Source organism: Canis lupus, chromosome 10, assembly GCF_003254725.2.
Source record: "Canis lupus dingo isolate Sandy chromosome 10, ASM325472v2, whole genome shotgun sequence".
NCBI classification, from domain to species: Eukaryota; Metazoa; Chordata; class Mammalia; order Carnivora; family Canidae; genus Canis; species Canis lupus.
The window spans coordinates 42,366,478-42,390,773 of record NC_064252.1 but is presented as its reverse complement, the minus strand read 5'-3'; the positions used below and the strand labels follow the sequence as shown (position 1 = coordinate 42,390,773).

Here is a 24,296-nt window from a genome sequence, read left to right as displayed (position 1 = left end):
TCAGGCCTCATGACAACCTTTAGGATGCCTGATTTAGGAACTCCTCAGATGTTTAGAAAGGTATCCTGGGAATATACTTCTAGTGCCAGCAAGCTTGACTGGCCAAGAACAGAGAGAATATTCCATGAAAGAAGAACCATCCCTTTTCCTGGCTTCTTGCCAGACCCCACAGGGAACTGGGTCAGCTGAACTGTCTCTAGCCCAATGCAGTCTCTCCTTGTCAGTGTCCCAAAGGTAAGCGACAGAGTCTTTTATCTGAGTGGCATTTTACAGCATGTTGTTGCTTTGATTATTACCACCCCACACCCCAAAGAACTAATCAGTTTGTTTGCTTAATGTTTTTTTATGCCTTGTGTAAAGAATAATAGAATTTTGGAATTGGGATGAATTCTATCCTAGTTCCTAAAGTGTCACCAAATTTTCCAGTGAAGTGACTGAGTCCTGGGGCTTAAGGAACTTGCCTGAGGCCACCTGTTGCATTTGCTGCTCCTCAGGGGGTTCCTGCCGTGTGACCCCCACACAAGCGTGGTGCAGACGTCTCCCTGGCAGGATGGGATTTCAACCTCTATGCTCTGAATGCAGACAGAAGTGTTGGATTAATGTTCCATCTGCACTTAAGTGTCTTTTCTTTTTAGAGGTTTTGAAAAAAGTGTGTTAAAGAATTTGGGGTCTTTGTGCATACATCTCTGGTGGGAGGGATGGTGGGTTCAAAATTAATTTGAAAAACAGTAAATAGAGAGTGAAGTAGGTAGATCACTGGGGGTAGTAAATGGAGTCCTTGCTACTTGTGACTCATGGACTATTGGACCTTCCTTCATCAACCTCCCCTCCCTACCCTATTTCCATCATAACAAGAGCTGCCAGTTGCCCACCAGGTATTGTACAAGACCCTCAACCGTCCCAGTAACCCTGTGAGGTAGGAATTATTATTCCCATTGCACAGAGGAGGAAGCTGAGGCTCCCACAGGTGAAGTAACTTGCCCCAAATCACATAACTTGGTGAGTGGTGGAATTCTATTCACCTGATTCCAAGGGGCGGACAGCCACTCCTTCCACTTCAGGTTGGTAAACACATCACTTTACATCTCAGGGCCCTGGCAAAGTCATGCCACCCAGACAGGACCCACCCCATGGTCCCTCTTCTTTATGCAGAGGACCTGTGTGGGCAAGGCCAACCCCTTTGTCTACCTGCAGAACTCTCCTTCTGATTCTGGCAGCAGGAGGGAGGCCATGGGGTTCTTCATCAGATCGGCCACTGCAGGGTCCTTGGGTGTCACATAGAAGAAAGGAATCCCAGTGCTGTTGTCCAAGGGGCCGTCGCTGATGGGCAGGCAGTTCCCAAACGGCAGTCCTGGGATCTAACAAATAGCAAAAAAGGCTTTTTCAATGCAGGGTTTTGGATTGATCTGAGCTGGGAGCTTAGCTTGTGTCTCTGGTCAGGAAATGTAGCAACGAGGATGGCACGGCATCATCACGGGGTTGACGGGTAGTAAATGAAGCCACAGGGGTTCCCACCTGACCCAGGTCACCCAGTGATGGCTCTACAATTCTACAGAGAAGGTGAGCGGGGCCATTCTGTCTGGGAGAATAGCAAAGGGATTATTCTGGAAGTTGATGAAAAGCATTTGACAAAGAAAAATGCTCACTTTATGCAATTTAAAGCGATCTGTGGGAGAGGTGATGAAATGTATGGAAGGGTGCTAGAATATTTTCCATAAGCTGCCCCTAGAAGCCTCACTCTCCCAAGGTTTTGAAAACTTTGAGAACAGAACTCAAGTCTTAACTTTAATAACTGGTCTTTGGACTCTTTGGGAACTTTCTATTACTGTTACTCTTAGGGCCATACCATTTTCTTAGGTATTAGTTACATTTTTTAATTGTAATCAATATTTCATTATATAGTCCAGCAAGTCACCCTGGAAGTCCTAGGAACATACTACACCCGGTTTTGTTCATGATCACCCAGCGGTGTGGGTGAAGTTCTCAGACATGTATGCAAATATATCTTAGGTTTGCCCTGACACCTGCTGGGTGTTGCATCCCTATCTTCATGAGCTTTATTTACCTTCTACAGAGTGTTCCTTATTCTCACTGAGCTTAGAACTCAGGGGCTGTCCTTGTCTTTAAAGTGTTACATGGCAACAGTGGAGTAATAGATGGCTTTCATCTTTGAAGGAGACGCAACGTTATGGAGTCTTCCAAAATTGTAAGTTCATTCACAGATTCTTGTTTTTCAGCTTGTCATAAACTGCCTCGAGTCATGCTTTGCACACATGACATGCATATGGTAAATGCTCTCTGAATGTATTGAATTTGGATGAAATGTCAATACCGGAATAATAAAGCTAAGAAAAGAGACGTTGAAAGTCAAAGTATCTTCAGTACATTGGCACTAGCCTTTTAACTGCTTGAAACAATCTGTGTATTTTTTTAAACATTCACTCTATCTAGATTCTTCTTTTCTAAAAAAAAAATTATTTTAAATTTAAGTAATCTCTATACCCAGTGTGGGGCTCAAACTCACAAACCCCAGATCAAGAGGGGGTTGGGCTCTTCTGACTGAGCCAGCCACACACGCTGAAACAATGGTTTAAACCAAGATCAGCTTCATAGTTAAGCTTCATGTCTTCCCAAGGTGTGTCTTAGGAACGTCATATATAACCGTGAGCAACCATTTGGATGCTGTGACAGGGGTTAAATCATTGCCATAATCATAATAAACTTCTTGAGATATTTTTTAAAAAGTAAAACAGGAACTTCGAAACTATATAGTCAACCACTTAATTTCATAGACAAGGAAAGCAAAGTGGACAAGCCAGTGACTTGGCCAGTCCCCAAATGGGTGAGACCTGGGTTAAGAGCCTGCCTGCTGGCTAATGACCTATACATTCCAAAAAAAAAAAATTTTTTTTTTGCATAAATTAAATAGGAGTTCTAATTACCTCCCTGTAATAAAACCCTTACCAGGCTTACCAGCCCTGAAAGCTTTCTGGAGGGTGAGTACTTAAGGATGTCACAGCCTCGTATTTCTCCATGTCATTTTGACTTAAGGTGTAATCCTGGCTAACAGGTGAGTAAAACGTTTGCGAACCGAATGATAAAAGTGGAGCAGAAACCGGCTCATTCCAGCCTGTATATATATACACATACACATACACTTTGCACCCTAAACCTCCTTTCCAGAAAGATTCTCGAGGTCCATATTTCACAATGTCACTGTGCACCCCCAGCCCCTGGTGCTTCCTCCCAGCCGCAGTGTGGGCAGGTGGCCGGGAAGCTGGGGTCCGCGGGGCGCCGAGGGCTGGGAGGCCGCGTCCCCCCGCTCCCCGTTGCCAGGGTAACCAGGCGCCGGCTCCCCCCCGGGCCCCGCGGGGCGCGCACCTGCAGCCGGCTCGGGCCGCTTACCTTCTCGTGGGCGGACACGGTGGCCAGACAGCCCCAGGCGCTGGCGTGGGCCAGGAAGCGGGCGGTGCCGGGGCGCAGCCTCGGGCCGCCCTGGCGCCGGTAGGAGAACATCCCCGGCGGCGCGGGGGGCGGCCTGGCGCGGGCGGCGGCGGCGGCGGCGGCGGCGGCGGCGGGCGGCAGGTGCGCGTCCTCCTTGTGCGCCGAGGCCGGGAAGCTGCGCTGCCAGATGCTGCCCGAGTCCTCCAGCAGCGCGGGCAGCGCGTCCTCGGTGGAGGCGCTGTCCAGCTCCTCGTCCACCTCGTTGGTGACGGCCCAGGACACGGAGCTCACGATCACGTAGCCGGCGGCCGGGGACAGCAGGGCGCCGCAGCACAGCAGCCAGGGGAGGCGGCCGGCGGGCCGCGCGGGCCGGCGGCGCACAGACATCTTGCGGCGCGCGCCCTGCCGCGGGGGCCGCCTGGAGCGCGCGGGCGGCGGGCCGGGCGGGGGCGCCCCCCGGCGGCGGGAGCGCGGAACTGGGCTGGGCCCCCGGCCGCCCCCGGCCGCCCCCGGCCGCCCCCGCCCCCGCCCCGCGCTCCGCGGCCGCCGGGTCCCGCCGCCTGCCGGGCCGGGGTGCGCTCCGCGGCCAGACCGGGTGGGCGCGCAGATCCCAACCGACGCGCGCGCTGACTCCCCGGCTCACTTAGCCTCTCTGTGCCTCGGTTTCTCTACCGGAGAAACCCGCAAAGCACAGCATCTAGCGCCTGGGGTGCTGGATGGGAGAAGTGAATCGGGGCTTGCGGAGGCTCAGGGCAGCGCGGGGCGCGCCGCGAGCGTCAGGGTCCCGCCGTGCACAGAGGTCGTTGTCATTTAGAGAGTAAATGTCACTGTGCACCCCCAGCCCCGTGGGGCTTCCTCCCAGCCGCAGTGTGGGCAGGTGGCCGGGACAGAGGCGAAGGCGAGCTTAGCCCCGCGTCAGTCTGATGCAAAGGCCTCGCTCTTCCTCTTGAGCACGAGGACCATGACCGCCTTTACACTTTGCTGGGACAGGAATGCGTTGCCCCCAGCTCATCTGAAGGCAAAATCAAATGTTTACGGATCAACTAAAGTAGAAGGGAGCAGACGCCCAGAGACAAAGTGGCTGGGGTGGACTGGGCGGAGAATTCTCTGAACGTGCCGGGTTTAAAGCGTTCTCTTATTGGTGGATATTTGGGCTGTTGCCAGCAGTGAAGTTTTATAGATATCAACATGATCTAATCATTTACCCTCTGAGCCTCTGCTTAGGCCATTCCCTTATCTGCCCGTATGGAGACATGGTCTGCTCTAGATTTTCTATTCTTTTTTTTTTTTTTTTTTTTAAGATTTTTTATTGGGGATCCCTGGGTGGCTCAGCGGTTTAGCACCTGCATTTGGCCCAGGGAGCGATCCTAGAGTCCCGGGATCGAGTCCCGCATCAGGTCCCTGCATGGAGCCTGCTTCTCCCTCTGCCTGTGTCTCTGCCTCCCTCCCTCTCTCTCTCTCTCTCTCTCTCTCATAAATAAATAAATAAATAAATAAATAAATAAATAAATAAATAAATAAAATCTTAAAAAAAAAACTAAAGATTTTTTAAATTTATTCATAGAGACAGAGAGAGAGAGAGAGGCAGAGACACAGGCAGAGGGAGAAGCAGGCTCCATGCAGGGAGCCCGACGTGGGACTCGATCCCGGGTCTCCAAGATCACACCGTGGACTGAAGGCGGCGCTAAACCGCTGAGCCACTCGGACTGCCCTGCTCTAGATTTTCTATTCAAAATCTGATAGTCCTACTTCCAATTTATTATGGATGAAAGAAACAGGAGCTCGCACTAGCATTTTTGTAGCTCTTTTGGCAAATGTTACATGGTGCAGTAACCAGGGGATCTGTTGTCTACTCTGTCCCCCAATCCATCTACCTCCTTCTTTCCCTTCTCTTCAAAGCCTTTCTTCTTTTAAAAAGTCGGCTTCATCTCCTGGGTGCCCTCCAAGCTGACCTCCTCCCACCCCACCCCCCACCTTTCCACGATGCCCTCTTTCTACCGAGAGCCTAAGGGGAGGCCTGGTATTCTCTCCCAGTGATCGCCTCTCCTCCGTGGCTCTGCTGCTGACTTGCCAACCTCTCTCACTCGCCCCAGAGTGATGTGTGCCACGGTCTTGGAGAGGCAGCGTAGCAAGTTATTAAAAACGTGGGCTCTTTCAAATGACTTCAAATGAATCCAAATCCTGCTCTATGACCTACCTACTAGCTGTGTCTGCAAAATAAGGACAGTCACATCTATCCCAGTGGCCCAGGAGGAGTACGGAGCCGCCGCGCCAGATCCGTGTAGCACAACCGCTTCCCCTGCCGGGCTCTGCAGGGAGCAGGGCAAGCCCCGCGGCTACTCCTGCCATCGACGCTCTTGTTCTTGACTGTCAGGGGCTGCGTCTTACTGTGAGGCTCTGGTGAAGGTGGGTGTTGTCCTCTGACGCCCCAGCACATGATGTGAAGAAGAAATGCCTAATTCTTACTGTTCATTGCCAGCAGGATCAAGTCCAGGTTCCTTAATTCGATATACAGGACCCCTGTAACCTGGTCCCTGCCTGTCTGTCTGTCCCTGGCCATCCTCCACTGCATCTCCCTCGCAGACTCTGCTGCAGTCATACCAGCCTCTTTGTGGTGCTACAGTCAGCGAACACCCACACTGGCACCATGTAGATAATGCAATTACCATTCTGATCTACTTGCGTCCTCACTCTTTAGCCCTCTGTTCATTCATCAGGCTACATGATAATAATTTTAGAATATTTTGATTAAGAGATAGGACATATGCAGCCAATGCGTAAAATACATGTGTACGATTTAAAGAATCACTAACAAGAAAATCTGCTAAAATCATTCAGTGAGGAAATTTTACCATTACCATTACCAGTTCCCCAGAAGCTCTCCATATATCCCCCTCCCCAAATCACAACACCCTGCCCCCTCTCCTGGAGGTGATTACCATCTTGTCATTTGTGACACACATTCTTTGCTTTTCTTCATAGTCTGACTTCCTACGTATGCACCCTCAATGCTATGGATTCATCTTATTTTGAACTTCATATAAATGAAATCATACTTAATGTATTTTTTGTGTCTGCGTTCAGTCAAAATTCTGTTTGTGGGGATCACCCTTGTTTTGTTGTTTGTGGATGTATATGGCTGTACACAATACTTTGCATTGTGTGACTATCTGACCATTTATTCAAGTACTGTCAGTAGATGTTTTGATAGGTTTTATTATTCAGGTAGGGTGAGGCCGGCAGATCAAGAGATGACTGCCATGGCAAAGGTAATTTACTCTACTCGTAGATCTCAAGAAAAGGGATCTTTGACTAATGTGGACAGGAGCCTTAGGATAAATACTCCCCATTTCCAGGCCACGGGTGGGCAATTTACTTTACACAGTTTCTCGGAGGGTATCCAGCAGGAATGAGCATGGGTTGCTCACCCCCTTCGAATGGCTTTCCTTCCTCACTGGTTCAATCATTCAAATGATGCGCCACTTCTGTTCTTTAGGACTGACTACATCCCGAAGTAAACTACTGTGTGCCAAGTCCTTGTCTCAGAACTTTGGAGGAACCTAAGCTAAGGCACTGGTGCACACATTCAAGAGTTTCTCTAGAAAATATCACTTGTAGTAGGATAGCTGATTGTGGGGTATAAGTGTGCTTAATTTTATTATATAATGTCAAACTGATTTCCACAATGATTGTACCAGTTTACATCGCTATAATCAGTGTATGATAGTTGCTGTTGCTCCACATTCTCATCAATACAGATTATTGTCAGATTTCCTGGTTTTTGACTCCTCCACCAGTCTGGTGGATAAATAATGGTAATGAGTGATTTTTGTTTTAATGACTAATGTGTTTGGTTGATTACCTTTTCATACTTCTATTGGCCAGTTGGATATCCTCTTTTGTGAAACGCCTTAATATCTTTTCCCCATTTTTATTGGGTTGCCTGTGGGGTTTCTTTGGTATTGATTTGTAAGAGTTAATTTTATTTTCTGTATGCCAGTCTTTTGGTGTTGAAAAGTGCCACAGCTTGTCTTTGGGTAGCTGTTAATGCTCATGTTTTTATGCATCAACTTCACGGGGCTAAGGGATGCCTAGACAGCTGGTAAGACATCATTTCTGGGTGTGTCTGTGAGGGTGTATGGGGAAGAGATTAGTGTTTGAGTCCATAGATGAGCAAAGAAGATGGGTCGCACCACTGGGGGTGGGCATCACCCAGTCCTTAAGGGTCTGAATAGAGCTGAGACACCCATCTCCTCCTGCCCTTGGACATCAGCACTCTTGGTTCCCAAGTTTTCAGGTTCACGCTGAGATTTACTCCATTGATACCCCTGGTTCTCAGAGCTTTGGGTTTGGACCGAGACCACATAAGTGGCTTTCTGGGGCCTGCAGCTTGCAGTGGGCAGATCTTGGACTTCTCTGGCTCCATAATCACATGAGCTAATCCATGTTGTTCTATGGACCAGTAGTGCTTTCCTTTTTCTAGGTGACTAATATTCCCTCGTGTAGATATACATTTGTTTATTCATTCAACGGTTGATATTGTGTTGTTTCTTTTCTTTTCTTTTTTTTTTTGCTGTTATGAATAAAGCTGCTAATAACATTCACATACAAGTGTAGGTGGGGACACATGTCTTCATTTTTCTTGAGTAACACTTAAGAACAGGATTGCTGGGTTGTGTGGTAATTATCAATTTACCTCTATAATGAATCATCAAGATTTTTTTTCCCTAAAGTGTCTATGCCATTTTGCATTCCCACTGACACTACATGACTGTTTCAATTGCTCCACATCCTTGGCAACACTTGGTATTGGGTGGCTTTTAATTTTAGCCATTTACTGGGTATGTAGTGATATCTCAGTGCAGTTTTAATTTACATTTCTCCAATGACTATTAATATTGGGCAGCTTTTTATGTGCTTACCTACTTTTTACCTATCTTCTTTGGTGAAGTGTCTCTTTAATTCTTTACTCATTTAAAAAATCTGGTTGGGTCTTCCTATTGTTGAGTTGTGAGAGTTATTTTATATATTCTCCATACCAGTCTTTTTCCAGGTATGTGTTTTGCCAATATTTTCTCCCAGTTTATGGCTTGCATTTCCATATTCTTACCAGTGTCTTTTTAAAAATATTTTATTTATTTATTCATGAGAGACACAGAGAGAGAGAGAGGGACAGAGACATAGGCAGAGGGAGAAGCAGGCTCCATGCAGGGAGCCTGACATGGGACTCGATCCCAGGTGTCTGGGATCCGGCCCTGGGCTAAAGGTGGTGCTAAACCGCTGAGCTACCGGGGCTGCCCTTACTAGTGTCTTTTGAAGAAAAAAACATTTAAAATTTTGATGGCATCTAATTTTCCAATTTTTTTTTCTTTCATGGTTTGTGCTTTCTGTATTGTTTCTAAGAAATCTTTGCCTGACCTAAGCCCATGAAAAATAGCTTTGATGTTGTATTCTAGAAGATTAATAGCTTTATCTCTTACATTTAAGTCTATAATCCATTTAAAGACATTTTCTGTATATGGGTGAGGTTCATTTTGTCCCCAGAGATTAGACTGATCCATCACTCTTTGTTAAAAAGACTATCCTTTCTTCTGACTTACATGTTGTTGTTTTAATGCTATATTATCTTAATACAATGAGACATTGTTATTCTTTTATCCACTCATTTATTCATTTTTAAATATTTCATTTGAGAGAAAGAGAGAGAGAGAGAGAGAGAGAGAGAGAGAGAGAGAATGCGCTAGTGGGGGGAGGGGCAGAGGGAGAGAATCTCAAGCGGACTCCCTGCTCTCAAGACCCTAAGATCATGACCTGAGCTGAAATCAAGAGTTGGATGCTTAACTAACTGGGCCACACAGGCACCCCCAGTTCACATTTATTTAGATTTAGCCACATATTCTCCAATTTCCTCACTCTGTCTTTTCTTGTATCTCAGATATTCCATTTGTAATCATTTTCTTTCCTCCTAAAGGCCCCATCTCTAAATATCATCTAAAAGATCATTCTAAAGGAATTATATTCTTTAGAATTCGCTTTAATGAGGGTCTACTAGTGGCAAACTCTCTGTCTGAAGTGTACTTCTCTTTCACTCTCAGCAAATATTTCTGCTGAGTATAGAATTCTAGCAATAGGCATGTCTTCAAGACATGGAAGTCATCATTCCACTTTTGGTTTCCATGTTGCTGCTGAGAAGTCAGATTTCAGCCTCATGGCCACTCCTTTGAAGACCACTGCTCTTTAGTTCTCCTGTGGCTTTAAAACTAAACTCTTCTCTGTGTGTTTGGTATGCATCTGAGTGGGGGTTTCTTCCTCCTCCTTTTCTTCCTTCTTTCATTGGAAACATTTTAGACCTCTCTGGTCTTTAACCTTTTATATTTGTTGTCTCTTTATCTTTGTGCTACATTTTGGATAACTTATTGTTGTGGACAGAAGCTTTGTGTCTACCCCCACCCCCAATTCATATGTTTAGGGGTAGCTATATTTGGGGATCGGGCCTCTAATGAAATAATTAAAGTTAAGTGAAGTTGTAAAGGTGGGGACTGATCTGACAGAATTAGTGACCTAATAAGAACACCAGAGAACTATCTCTCTGTGTATGAGCACCAAGGAAAGCCATGTGATGACATAGCGCAAGGGTGGCCATCTGCAAGCCAGGAAGAGAGCTCTTACCAGAAACTGAATCAGCTGGAAACTTGATCTTGGACTGCCCAGCCTTCAGAACTGTGAGAGAAGAACCTTCTGTTCTTTAAGCCACCCAGCCTGTGTATTTTTTTTTTTTTTTCAGCCTGTGTATTTTTTATGGCAACCTCAAGCACCTGAATACAATGAATATACTGAAATTGGTTTGTCCTTGAACCTATTGATGGATAATAATCTTGTTACCAGATATTGTCTATTATAGCTAAAGCATCTATAAGTACCCTTGTACAAGTCTTTTTGTGAATATATGTTTTCTTTCTTTTGGGTAAATACCTTGGAATAAAATCGCTGGCTGATAGAGTAGCTATATGTTTATAGAAAACTGTGTTATGGATGGAATGTTTGTGGCCCTGCCCATATGTGGAAGCTCTATCCCCCATTATGATGATATTTAGAGATGGGGCCTTTGGGAGGTAATGAGGATTGGATTAGGTCATAGGGTGAGACCCCATGATGGCATTAATGGCCTTATAAGAAGAGGAAGTGAGAAAGTTCTTCCACCCACCTTCCTGCCCCACTGTGTCTATGCACCAAGGAAGGCTGTGTAAGGACACAGCAAGAAGATAGATAGATGTAAGCTAGGGAGTGAACTTACCAGGAACCAAGTCATCTGACATCTTGATCTTATACTACTAGCTTCCAGAATTGTGAGAAAATAAATGTCTGTGGTTTAAGCCACTCAGTTTATGATAGTTTGTTATGACAGCCCAAGCAGACTGACACACTGTCAAACTGTTTTCCAATGTGATATTTACCATCTTATAGTCCTAGTAGCCTGGTAGCAGTGTATGAGCACCACATGAGGTCTCTAAATGATGCATGTGGTCATAGCACTTACACAGAAGGAGTTATTTTGAATTGGAACTTGGTTACTTGGCTTAGTGACATTTTCCAGTGATTTTAGGTTTGTTTTACTGTAAGCAATCCAGAACCATCGGGTATGTGTTGCTCTAGCAAAGGACTCTCCCACTAGCAAATACTCTCAAGTTTGGTTGTAGGAGACTGGCCATTGGTACCTTTACAAGAATATTTGACTAGTAATGGGAGAGAACAGATTGCAGATCTACTGCTCACCCATTACTTCCCACTCACAAATACTTTGTCAAGAACAATGAGAGGCATGTGGTCGGAGGAAATAGAGCATGGTTTAAAGTTTGAGGATGGGAATGTACAAGATGAGGCTGGGATGCCTTCTCGAGTTAGAAAAGAAAGCTAGAAAAGATTAATAGATCATGTCAGAAGAACACAGGAGGCAACTGGAAAGGTCTTCCCCTGGGAAAAGATGGAATAATTTAAGTATCAAAAAGAATAATAGTGGCAGTTATTTTAAACACTAAACATACATTTATTTACCGTACTCCTCAGCAATTGCTCTCCTGGGCATTTTTCCCAGAGAACTAAAACCATATGTCTCCCACGAAAACCTATAGACATCAGTGTTCATAGCAACTTTATTTGTAGCAGCCTCAAACTGGAAGCAACCCAAATGTCCCTCAATATGTGAATGGCTAAACAAATGGTTCTATCCATATCATGGAATACTACTCAACAATAAAAATTGATACATGCAACAACTTGGGTGGATCTTAAAAGCATTATGTTGAGTGAAAAAAAAAATCAGTCTCAAAAAGTCACACATTGTATGATTTCATTTATATGACATTCTCAAAATGACAAAATTATAGGGATGGAAAACAGGCTAGTGGTTGCTAAGGGTTAATGATGGTGTGTGGGGGTGTATAACTATAAGGGGGTAGCGTGAAGGAGCTCTTTGTGGTGGTGGAAGAGTTTTGTATCTTTTTAAAAAAAAGATTTTATTTACTCATGAGAGGCACAGAGAGAGGCAGAGACATACGCAGACAGAGAAGCAGGCTCTCTGTGGGGAGCCCAATGCAGGACTCGATCCCAGGACCCCAGGATCACTCTCTGAGCCAAAGGCAGATGCTCAACTGAGCCACTCAGGTGACCCAAGAGTTCTGTATCTTGATTGTGGTAGTGGTTACACAAATCTACATGTGATAAAATGTCATAGAACTACACACACACAGCACCAATGTTGAATTCCTGTTTTTTATGTTGTACTATAATTGCATAAGACATTAGTCTAGCTAATAGTACTGGTCTCTTGAGTTAATAATGATGAAAAACAAAACAAAAGACAAAATCTCAATAGTCTTCACTGGAAGTTATCAGGGCATCTGATTTATTCTATTTTTTTTTTAAGATTTTATTTATTTAATCATGAGAGAGAGAGAGAGAGAGGCAGAGACACAGGCAGAGGGAGAAGCAGGCTCCATGCAGGGAGCCTGATGTGGGACTCAATCCCGGGACTCCAGGATCATGCCCTGGGCTGAAGTCAGGTACTAAACCGCTGAGCCACCCAGGGATCCCTCCTACTCTATTTTTTTCTAAAGCAAAAATAATCTAAGCATTTATCCTGCCTTTCCTCTTATATTTCAATTATATTTCAAGGTAACCAATTGTTGATGAGGGAAAGATTTTCTTTCTAGATAAATTCTAGCTAACACATCTAGAAGGAAATAGAAAATGATAAAAAAATCATTTTGCAACCCCTAATGAGGCAATCAATATAGGCAACAATAATCAATTTATAAGTACAGCGCAGCCTGGGTGGCTCAGCAGTTTAGCACCTCCTTCGGCCCAGGACCTGATCCTGGACACCTGGGATCAAGTCCCACATTAGGCTCCCTGCACAGAGCCTGCTTCTCCCTCTGCCTGTGTCTCTGACTCTCTCTCTCTGTCTCTCATGAATAAATAAAATCTTAAAAAAAATACTGAGTACAAGTTCAGGTGGAATTTTACACCAGTCTGGCAACACTTGAACCCTGGGATCGATCCTAATTCCTAATTTCACCAAATGTGGGACAAAGGACTGTCTTAGTCTGTTTGGGCTACTCTATCAAAATACCATTAACTAGGTGGTTCAAACAACAGACACTTATTTCTCACAGTTCTGGAGGCTGAGAAGTCCAAGATCGAGGTGCTGGCAGATTTGATGTCTGGTGAAGGTTCTCTTCTTGGCTTATAGATGGCCACTTCACTGTGTGCTTAGATGACTTTTCCTCTTTTTTTCTTTTTATAAGAGCACTAATACCATCATGAAGCCCCCATCCTCAAGGCCTCATCTAATCCTAGTTGCCTCCCAAAGTCCCCACCTTTAAACACTGGGGTCTAGGGCTTCAACATATGAATTTTGGAGGAACACCTTCAGCTCATTGCAGTGACATCAAGTGTTTCCTGATGTGATGCAGTGGTGTGAGCACAAGTAGGAATTGCACAGGGCTGTCTAGGAAATGTTTAAAATAATTTACCCTTAGCAACCTCATTAACCCTTGGCCTGATCTATGCAATGGGAGAAGATATATGCAACTGACACATCTGATAAAGGGTTAGTATCCAAAATAGATAAAGAACTTATCAAAATCGGGATGCCTGGGTGGCTCAGCAGTTGAGCATCTGCCTTTGGCTCAGGGCATCGGGATCAGTCCCACATTGGACTCCCTGCAAGGAGCCTCCCTCTCTGTGTCTCTGCCTCTCTTTCTAAGTCTCTCATGAATAAATAAAATATTTTTTAAAAAAGAATTTATCAGAATCAACATCCAAAAAACAAATAATCAGTTAAGGAAAGGGCAGAAGACACAAATAGGCATTTTCCAAAGAAGACATCTAGATGGCTAATAGATACATGAAAAGGTGCTCAATATAACTCATCATCAGGGAAATACAGATCAAAACTACAATAAGATACCACTTCCCACCTGTGAGAATGTTCTTCACAGGAAACAGCAGATGTTGGCAAATATGTGAAGAAAGGGGAAACCTTCTTTTACTGTTGGTGGGAATGCAAGCTGGTCCAGTCACTCTGGAGAACAATTTGGAGGTTCCTCAAAAAGTTAAAAATAGAGCTACCTTTATGACTCAGCAATTGCACTGCTACGTATTTATTCAAAGGATACAAAAATACTGATTTGAAGGGGCACCTGCACCCCAATGTTTATAGTAGCATTATCAACAATAGCCAAACTATGGAAAGAGCCCAAATATCCATTAACTGATGAATGGATAAAGAAGATGTAGGGATCCCTGGGTGGCGCAGCGGTTTGGCGCCTGCCTTTGGCCCAGGGCCCGATCCTGGAGACCCGGGATCGAGTCCCATGTCGGGCTCCCGGTGCATGGAGCCTGAAGCACTCCCTCTGCCTGTGTCTCTGCCTCTCTCCCTTTCTCTGTGTGACTATCATAAATAAATAAAAATTAAAAAAAAAGAAGATGTAATATATATGAACAATGGAATATTACTCAGTCATCAAAAACAATGAAATCTTGTCATTTGCAATGATGTGGATGGATCTAGATCACTTATGCTAAGTGAAATAAGTCAGCCAGAGAAAGACAAATATATTATTTCACTCATATGTGGAATTAAAGAAACAAAACAGATGAACATAGGGGAAGGAAAAAGAAAGAGAGAGGGAAGCAAACCATGAGAGAGTCTTAACTATAGGGAACAAACTGAGGGTTGCTGGAGGGAGTTGGTTGGGGAATGGGCTAAATGAGTGATGGATATTAAGGAAGGCACTTAGTTGGGATGAGCACTGGGTGTTATATGTAAATGATGAATCTAAATTCTACTCTTAAAACCAATATTACAGTCTATGTTAATTAACTAGAATTTATTTTTTTTAATTTATTTTTTTTTATTTTTTATTTATTTATGATAGTCACAGAGAGAGAGAGAGAGGCAGAGACACAGGCAGAGGGAGAAGCAGGCTCCATGCACTGGGAGCCCGATGTGGGATTCGATCCCGGGTCTTCAGGATTGCGCCCTGGGCCAAAGGCAGGCGCCAAACCACTGCGCCACCCAGGGATCCCTAGAATTTATTTTTAAAATTTTTCCATAGAACTTTTATTTTTAATTGAATTTTATTTAAATTCAATTAATTAATATACAGTGTATTATTAGTCTCGGAGGTAGAGTTCAGGGATTCATCAGTTGCATATTAACACTCAGTGCTCATTAGATCATGTACCCTCCTTAATGCCTATCACCCAGTTACCCCATTCCCCCACTACCTTCCCTCCAGCAACCCTCAGTTTGTATCCTATTAACTGGAATTTAAATAAAAACTTGAAACAAAAAATTTGGCCTGAATCTGCCCAAGCTTCTATTTTAACTTCTAGATAACAGAAATATGGAATGCAATGGAACAGGTTATATAATTCAGAATGTGGAACACTCCATGGTACAAATGACTCCATTTCCTCAACAAATAAGTGGCATGAAAAATTATGGGTACGGTCATAGATATGAAAAGATTTAGGAGACACAGATGAAGTGCAATGTATGGACCAACTGTTAAAATCTATTATTGAAGTAAGTAGCGAAATCTGGATGTGGGCTAAGAATCAGATGATAATGAAAGAATGTCGTTATATTTATTAGATGCGATAAAGGATTTTTTGCTAGGTAAAATATTCTGTTACAGAGACATTATCTGACAAGGGACTTGTATCCAGAATACCCAGGGACATCTACAACTCAATAACAAGAAAACAAGCCTCTTTAAAAATGTGCAAATGGGGTGTCTGGGTGGCTCAGTCCATTAAGTGTCCAACTCTTGATTTCAGCTTAGGTGATGATCTCAGGGTGAGATCAAGCCCTGTGTTGGGCTCCATAGTCAACAGGGAGTCTGCTTGAGATTTTTCTCTCTCCCTCTCCCTCTGGCCCTCCCACCACTTGCATGCTCTCTCCCTCTCTCTAAAATAAATAAAATCTTTAAAAACTGAAAAATTAAAAAATTAAAATGTGCTAAGGATTTGAATAGACATTTCTTCTAAGAAGATATGCAAATGGCCAATAAGCACATGAGAAAATGTTCAACATTATTAGTCATTAGGGAAATGCACACCAAAACCACAATGAGATACCACTTCACAAAAAGACAGGTGATAGGGATCCCTGGGTGGCGCAGCGGTTTAGCGCCTGCCTTTGGCCCAGGGCGCGATCCTGGAGACCCGGGATCGAATCCCACATCAGGGTCCCGGTGCATGGAGCCTGCTTCTCCCTCTGCCTGTGTCTCTGCCTCTCTCTCTCTCTGTGACTATCATAAATAAATAAAAAAAGTTAAAAAAAAAAAAGACAGGTGATAAATATGTGGAACCTTTACCCATTTCTTTTTTTTTAAATATTTTTTTAATTTTTATTTATTTATGATAGTCACAGAGAGAGAGACAGAGAGAGAGACAGAGAGAGGCAGAGACACAGGCAGAGGGAGAAGCAGGCTCCATGCACCGGGAGCCCGATGTGGGATTCAATCCCGGGTCTCCAGGATTGCGCCCTGGGCCAAAGGCAGGCGCCAAACTGCTGTGCCACCCAGGGATCCTCTCTTTACCCATTTCTGATGAGAATATTCAGTGTGATAAGAGGAAATAGGGGTGCTAAATGAATTAAAGTTACTCATCTTTTGGGCAATTTTCTCTTTTTCAAATCCCCTAATAACAGCCAGGATTCCCTCCAGCCAGGATTCCCTGTGTACTATCCACACAATTGTTGGTCAAGCTTCCTAGGCTGTGGAGAAGTTTCATAAAATAAAGCTATTTCTTTGGGAAACAGTTGTGTTTTCTTTGGAAAACAGTTTGGCTGTTCTTGAAAAGGTTAAACATAGAGTTAGCATATGAACCAGTGGGATGCCTGGGTGGCTCAGCGGTTGAGCGTCTGCCTTTGACTCAGGGCCTGATCCCAGGGTTTGGAATCGAGTCCCACATCTGGCACCTGCATGGAGTCTGCTTCTCCCTTTCCCTGTGCCTCTGTCTCTCTCATTAATAAATAACTAAAATCTTAAAAAGAAAATAAAAAGCATATGAACCAGCAATTTAATTCCAGGTATATACCCAAGATAAATGAAAATGTGTGTCCACACAAAAACTTGTACACCAATGTTTATAGAGGTGTTATTCAAGTGGAAATGACGTCATTTCCATTTCCATTCAGGGAAAACAACCTAAATGATGAATGGATAAATGAGATGTGGTATATCCATCCAATAGAATACCATTTGTCAATAAAAGGAGTGGCTTCTAGGGGCTGGGAAGAAAGAGAGAAGAGAGGGTGACAGCTTTCCCCCCAACCTGTTACACCCAGCAACTTTGTCACCTCCTGGGTATGGAATAGGGTGGGAAGGGAGGGCAGGGGCACGTTCACTTCTGACTCACCCTTACCTGGAGTGTATAAACCTTTGGATGTTCCAATTTGTGAGGTCTGCTATTAGACTCCACACCCTGGATAGGTTCTGGTATTTGACTACTGCTCTCTTCCCCCTAGTGGTCATCAAACCTGAAGCTCAAAGTAGCATAGATTGGAAAAAGTAGCCTTGGTGCTCAGCTTATCTCACTTAACTCCACTTTCTCTTAGATTTTGATCGGGAGGGCTTTTTTTTTTTTTTTTTCCATCTAGTCAGCTTTGTGATGCTTTTAAGAAGACATTTTCTGTTTTTTTCCAACACATATAGTTGCTTTCACCTGATGAATTCATTCCAATATAGTAGCTTGCCATATTTCTGAAACCAATATTGATTTTAAATCCTTAATAGTTTTAAGTTCATGGTCATTAACTTCAAGAGGCCACTGGGGCTGCCTGGGAGTGCTACTCAACTACCCTGATTCATTGTCCCACCCTTCTAGAAGATTCTCACAATTTCTTTTTTCTTTCTTTTGATCTCTTTTCAAATTACACCTTGTGACAGAGACCTTGCTTGAGAACCCTGGAAGAAGCAACACCTGCCTCCCCATCATTATCTCCATTATTGTGTGTTATTTTAACTATTATACTAGGTAATAGCGATAGCTACCTAAGATATCAGACTTCTGTTGATTAGTTTGGTGTTGGTCTTCTACCAGGAATATAAGCCCACGAGGAGCAGGGATTTGCCTGTTTAGTTCCATGATGATCCCCGATGCTTAAAGAGTAGCACATGAAAAAGAATACATATGACAAATAATTTTGGAATACATCACTATACATTTTAGATCAAATGCCTGTGTTTGCAAGATCTGTTTGTTGCCAGAATGTTGGTAGGCTTCCAATTTTTTTTTTAAATTTTTAACTTATTTATTAATGAAAGACAGAGAGAGAGAGAGAGAGGCAGAGACACAGGCAGGCAGAAGGAGAAGCAGGCTCCATGCAGGGAGCCTGATGCGGAACTCGATCCTGGGACTCCAGAATCACGCCCTGGGCCGAAGGCAGGCGCTAAACCGCTGAGCCACCCAGGGATCCCCCCTTCCAATTTAACATCACTGTGGGTACAGTTTTATGTTCCAAGATCTATGTACTATTTGATGTGCTTCTCTTTCTGCAAGCACCATATTGACACTAGTGATGGGCCCTGGGAAGACTTCTGTTTGTACAGGGGCTCATTATTATTTCTATTTCAAATGACTGTTTCAGGAAATATTATTGCCTCTGTGGTAGATGGCTGAGTGAGTCCAGCCAAGGTTCACGGGGTCCAGCCCAGATCAGCATAATCGTCCAAACAACCTGAGGACCCGTGGGAGGAATAATACACACATTGTGGCTGTTTGAAGCCATTAAGGCTTAGTCAGGCCACAATCGTGAAGTGATAGATGGTGCAAGCAGGAAACAGTCTTTGCCACTCGCTCTGTAAATTATTTCTGGCTCTTTGATAAAAACCCAGGTTTGGGGAAGGGACCAGAGGGAGGTCCTATTTATGCTCACATTCACGTTCACATCATAGACCACCCGTCACTTTCAATCGTAAGCACTGCCATGATTTCAAATCCACTTCTTCATGGTTAAGTGAGGTTGTCTGGATCTAAGGGTGACTTTGTTTACATTCGGGTGACCATGTCAGAAGGACGTCACAAAACTGCTGTGCTGAGTGCTTACAGATACCAAGAATCTGTGAAGCCTTACCAGAGTGTTCTGTCCAGGCAGGGCTGCTCTTTGGCGGTCTAGATAGCTCTTTGAAGACCTTGGGACAGTAGCTCCTGCCGTGGCGAGGCTACTCCTTGCTGGCCGTGGTGCAAACCATGCAGTGGCCCCCTGAAGGGGATCCTCTTCCCCACCAACACCAGCGCTTCCGCTCTGCTAGCAAGGTGCTCCAGGGACAAGGCGCCTTCAATCCGTGCTGGCAGCTGGCCCTCAGCTCTTGGTTGGCGAAGCTGACTCTTCTGAGAACCAACTTGTGGAAAGGCACACCTCAATTAAATTTGGATTTTATATCTTTCATCTCCCCTTTGCCTGGAACAGTAGTGTAATTAATCTATTACTGGTTTGGAGTATGTTATTTCTTTATTGGCTCATGAAGAGAGACATTATCCTGGATGCTGCTGGCTTGTGACATATTATTATTATAAATTATAATTCCCGCAGTGAACTTCCGTTAAATGAGTTATTGGCAAAGACAATCTTGGTCTCTGAGCATAATTTGCCATGAATGAAACAAGAACCCTCTCTGTTGAGTAATTAGAATGTCCGATCCAGTGTAATAACCCAAATGTCAAACTTTATTAAGGATAAGAGCTTCTCCTCTCTCCTGGCTGAGAACTCTGTTGGGTCTTGAGGGAGGTGGATGTGGTTAGATTCTCAGCTTCCTTGCTCGGCCTCCTGCCTCAGCTCACAAGGGGTAGACTGAGAGGGAAAAACACAGATGTGCAGGGCAGGTGTGGTTCCATTTTCGTATCAGGACTCATGGGCTCTGGTGGCTTTCCAACCTGGCTCACTGTCTCTTGAACTCCTGTGTGCTTCTTAGCCATTCTCCCACCAGAAACTTCCAAAACGATCCCCATTATGTATGTAATGCCTTCTATTTTTAAAAATACATTTTCGGATATAATATAAAGCAGAAAAGTAATCAAATCAAACCACAAACTTTGTGACCCTTTTTCACAAGGTGAACACACTTGTACAGCCACCCCCCACCCCAGTCAGGAACTGGAGACTCTATGAGAGTCCCAGAAACCCTTCTTCTCTTCTTTCTTACAACCCACCCCCATCCCCTACCCTAATTTCTAACCCTAGAGATAAACAATTCAGATTGTTGCCTTTGACAAACCTGGTTGGCTTTTTCAAGGACAGAATGTCCTCTGCTAGTTCTCAGCTTATCAGTTTACCCCAAAATATGCAAACAAAATTCACTGTTCCCAGACTGATACATCTTGTTGTTACCTTTGTTTCTTCACTCAGTCTCCCATCCCTTTACTTACATGTGAGCAAACAAATGATATGCTAAGTTATTGAACAGTGAGCAAAGGAGAATCTCTGAGTTATTCTTTGATAGACAACCCCTCCCAGAGAGCTTAAGGAATGAGGTAACATATTAAAGGTCGGGGGGGGGCCTGAAATATGATTACTTCTTTAACTATAAAGATGAAGAATTCTTAATGGATCTCGTGACATATAGTTCTTAGGTTTCTTTAAAACTTCCAAGCATTTAGGGAAACCTAACTCATTTCTTAAATAATATAAGATCAATAAAATATTCTCTCTTCTCTCCACTTACACCAGAAATCATGTTGAGCATGAATTGTTAAATTCCTTTTAAATATTATAATTGGTTATATAAAAATTGATCTGGTTTAACAGGGATCTATTCTTAGTTTCAGCATTCCTTAGGATTTTGCAACAGAGAGGAATGAAAAGTGATTCAAAGCAGGACATCATTTGTTGCAGACACTACTGCTTTCACAATTCCACCTCACCTTTCGAATATTCTTAGTGGACCACTGTGTAAGCCTAACGGTGGGTTCAAATTGCATTTTGCCTGTTCCTCATTGCCTGAGGGGATCTTTCTGCAAGGGGAAGAAAAATGTTACCATTGGCATTCTATTGCTTGTATAAGTTTGTGTTCTTCAAACTTTATCTTTCTCTAGAGATCTATCCATTTCTCTCCTCCCAACAAGATTTCTCAAATTTCTCTTCTGTTAAGTCCCCAACAAACATACTCAAAAATCCCTAAAGAAAAGCAACAGAAGCAACAATTAATCTCCAAATCAGTTTATGAGATTCATCAAAACTGGCTCCTTGAAATACAAACACAGACAATGCTACCTCTCCCATGTACAGAAAATCTTCTTTCTAATCAATATAAAAGCTTTAGCATTTAATATATCTTTATTTTTATTTTTTTTCATTTAACATATTTTTAAGAGTGAAAAATCTATGTCTTCTCATGTCCTATTCAAATAATAACCTTATATATTAGCATTGCTTTCCCTGAAAAAAAATATTTTCAGAGCTTTGGGGGTACATCTGATATGTGAATTACAAATTTTTGTCCATCTTTTAGGGTCACAAGGGCTTCTTGTCCCACAGGAAGGCTGAGTTTGACAGTGCTTTCCGTGGCCTTGTCTTCTAGTAATACCTGGATGAGCTGCAAGGGGGAAATGTTTAAACGGCAGGGAAAGATAAAAAGAGAAGTTACTCCCTGTTGCAGGACCCACCACTTGTATCCTTCTACCATGCCCTCAACCCACCTAAACTGCAAGCTTGTGCCCTTATTTATTCCTACTACATGAGGTCCTAATTTCTCTGAGGAATGATCAAGGCCTGGTGAGGACTTCAGGGAAGGAGTCTCATCCCTGGGATGGTGCAAGAGAGAGGGGCCATGGGGAGGGGAGGCAGGTGGGCTCTCTTTAGGAAAAAGAGTAGGCCTGCAGTTGTTTGGGAGGAGCAGAGATCAAACCAATACTCTGCTATTAAAGACACGGGTGAGTGTGGATCCATTGTCAGAAAGGAACCTGTGAAATGTCCGTGGGGCTCCAGGTGGCTGAAAAGCTCATCGCTTCGGCTGCCTTCCAGATGGATACCAATCCCTGTATTCTTGGCTCCAGTTCCCACATAGATCCTCTCTCCACCATCCATCAAACATACCAGTAGATAAGGGATGATGAAAAAAGTCCTTGATTAAATTAACACTCCTGGGTACTAATAGATTCGAGAGATTCACAGATTCTGATGTTAGCTTAGTGCCTGCTCTTGGATAAGGCATCTAACTTGCCTGAGCTGGCTATCAGAGAAACAAGGATAATATGCCTCCTTTCCCTTAGCTCCAATGGTACTTGGAAGATTAGTAAATCCTTGGACATGATTACTTTTAAACTGATAGAGACATATTTTCTTGGTGTGGTTTCATCGATAACCTCCTTCACTCCCCAGAAGTGAATACATTTTGACAAGGATGTGCACAAGACAACTTCAAATGCAAGGTTAGTGAAATTATTTTTCATTCTTTCTCCCTAAATTTGACAATAACCATCACCACCCAATGAGAGGATGTTTCTCTTCTCTCTCAAAAAAATTGTCTTTAGGGATCCCTGGGTGGCGCAGCGGTTTGGCGCCTGCCTTTGGCCCAGGGCGCGATCCTGGAGACCCAGGATCGAGTCCCATGTCGGGCTCCTGGTGCATGGAGCCTGCTTCTCCCTCTGCCTGTGTCTCTGCCTCTCTCTCTCTCTGTGTGACTATCATAAAAAAAAAAAAAAAAAAAAAAAAAACCCTTAAAAAAATCGTCTTTACCTTTGTCCTATAGCTAAAGAGTCATTTGTTTTTAAATATTTTTGCCATGCTTTAATCCTTGAGTATATACCCTAAAGTGAAAAATGTTTAGTATGTTATTTTATTTTTTATTTCTAAATATATATATATTTTTATTTTTAAGTGATCTCTACACCCAATGTGGGGTTTCAACTTACAACCCTGAGATCAAGAGCCACATGGTTTACCAACTGAGCCAGCCAGGTGCCTCCATGTGGTATGTTTTTAAAAAGAATATTTCTTGGGATCCCTGGGTGGCGCAGCGGTTTAGCGCCTGCCTTTGGACCAGGGCGCGATCCTGGAGACCCGGGATCGAATCCCACGTCGGGCTCCCGGTGCATGGAGCCTGCTTCTCCCTCTGCCTATGTCTCTGCCTCTCTCTCTCTCTCTGTGTGACTATCATAAATAAATTTGAAAAAATAAAAAAAAAGAATATTTCTTATTTAATATCAGTATGATTTTTTACTTTATTCTTAAAGACTCCTTGGCACCTTCCTATCTTGAATGTTGTTGGAATGTAGAAGAGTGACAGATGGATATGCAAGTCCAGAATGCTGACTTTGGATGTTATCATAGGTGCAGGGCAGCACTAAATTGTTCAAAGAATGAGGAAGCCACAGATGTACCGCTGAATGAGGCATTAACTCGCGGCAGATGAATGCAGATGGGACACAGAGGGTGTGCTTTTTTGTTGATGATGAGTGCAAATGCTGAATAATGAATGCAATAAAAATTAGATGAGCGTAACTTTTTGGTGTTAGAGTGTTTAAGTCATTATAGCTAATTCAGCAGACATGTACAAACAGAAGCAGGTTTAATTAATCTCTAATGCATATTACCTTGGATTATCTGACATTCATCTGCCTGTATTGCTTTATGATGTAGTTCAATTAAGTATTTAATGTTTTTCTCTATTGTTTCCACCAATTAAATATAGGTCAAACCCCACTGCAATGAACTTTGGAGTTGCTAGGAGATTGGGTGGAGTGTCAATGGAAAGGCACTCAGATTAGGTTTCTTTGGAGAAATAATAATGATGACTAATGGTTATGGGTAATTACTATGTTCAAGAATTTTGTAACGATTGACTTATTTAAATTTCATAACAGCCCTATGGGATTAGATATTATTATTCCCATTTTGTAGATAGGGAAACTGAGGAACAGATAAATTAAGCAACTTGCACAAGGTTCTCAGCTAAGAGGTGGAAGATGGGCATTTGAACCCAGGAAGTTAATATACATAGAATTTCCCACTTATATTCCCAAATCTTCAGACTTGAAGGTATTTTTTATTTATTCTTGAATCACCGCTTTTGGACTTAAAGCACATAGTAGCATCTTCTGGGGAGAGAGAAAGTGCTAGATGGTCTTGCAAGGAGATCTACAAAGGTTTGACTCCCTGCTCTGTCAATTACTAGTGAGGTGACCTTAGGAACATTACTTGACACCTCATGAGCTCAGTTATGCTATCTGTGAAATGGAGGCAATGATGGCACATCTTGAGTTGCTGAAATGATGCATTTAAATGCTCAGCATAAGGAGCTGACAGTGTCTGCTCTCCAGCAGCTTCCAGCTGTGGCCAAAGA

At 43.4% G+C, this 24,296-nt stretch overlaps 2 protein-coding genes and 1 long non-coding RNA gene across 6 annotated transcripts in view; 1 reads left to right on the top strand and 2 right to left on the bottom strand.

The window, feature by feature from the left end:
• CREG2 (cellular repressor of E1A stimulated genes 2) overlaps positions 1-3,845 on the bottom strand; it is a 36,084-nt gene extending 32,239 nt beyond the window's left edge. Inside the window, exons 1-2 of the mRNA XM_025463817.3 lie at positions 3,406-3,845; positions 1,189-1,358 (exon numbers count right to left, since the gene is read on the bottom strand). Of these exons, the coding sequence (XP_025319602.1) occupies positions 1,189-1,358; positions 3,406-3,831 (596 nt within the window). The 5' untranslated portion in view covers positions 3,832-3,845. The remainder of the gene's footprint in view (positions 1-1,188; positions 1,359-3,405) is intronic.
• On the top strand, positions 1,299-23,446 carry LOC112670142 (uncharacterized). 4 transcript variants are annotated; one of them, XR_007413577.1, is made up of 4 exons: positions 1,299-2,206; positions 22,334-22,383; positions 22,833-22,925; positions 23,285-23,446. It is a non-coding gene; the product is annotated as an uncharacterized LOC112670142 (long non-coding RNA). The 4 variants fall into 4 exon arrangements; XR_007413578.1 differs by having other exon boundaries at positions 23,188-23,446; XR_007413576.1 differs by adding an exon at positions 20,776-20,917 and having other exon boundaries at positions 22,833-23,446.
• The window catches only part of RFX8 (regulatory factor X8), a 64,797-nt gene continuing 61,657 nt past the window's right edge, over positions 21,157-24,296 (bottom strand). The window contains 2 exon segments of the mRNA XM_025463809.3: positions 21,157-21,420; positions 21,423-21,548. Of these exon segments, the coding sequence (XP_025319594.2) occupies positions 21,370-21,420; positions 21,423-21,548 (177 nt within the window). The 3' untranslated portion in view covers positions 21,157-21,369.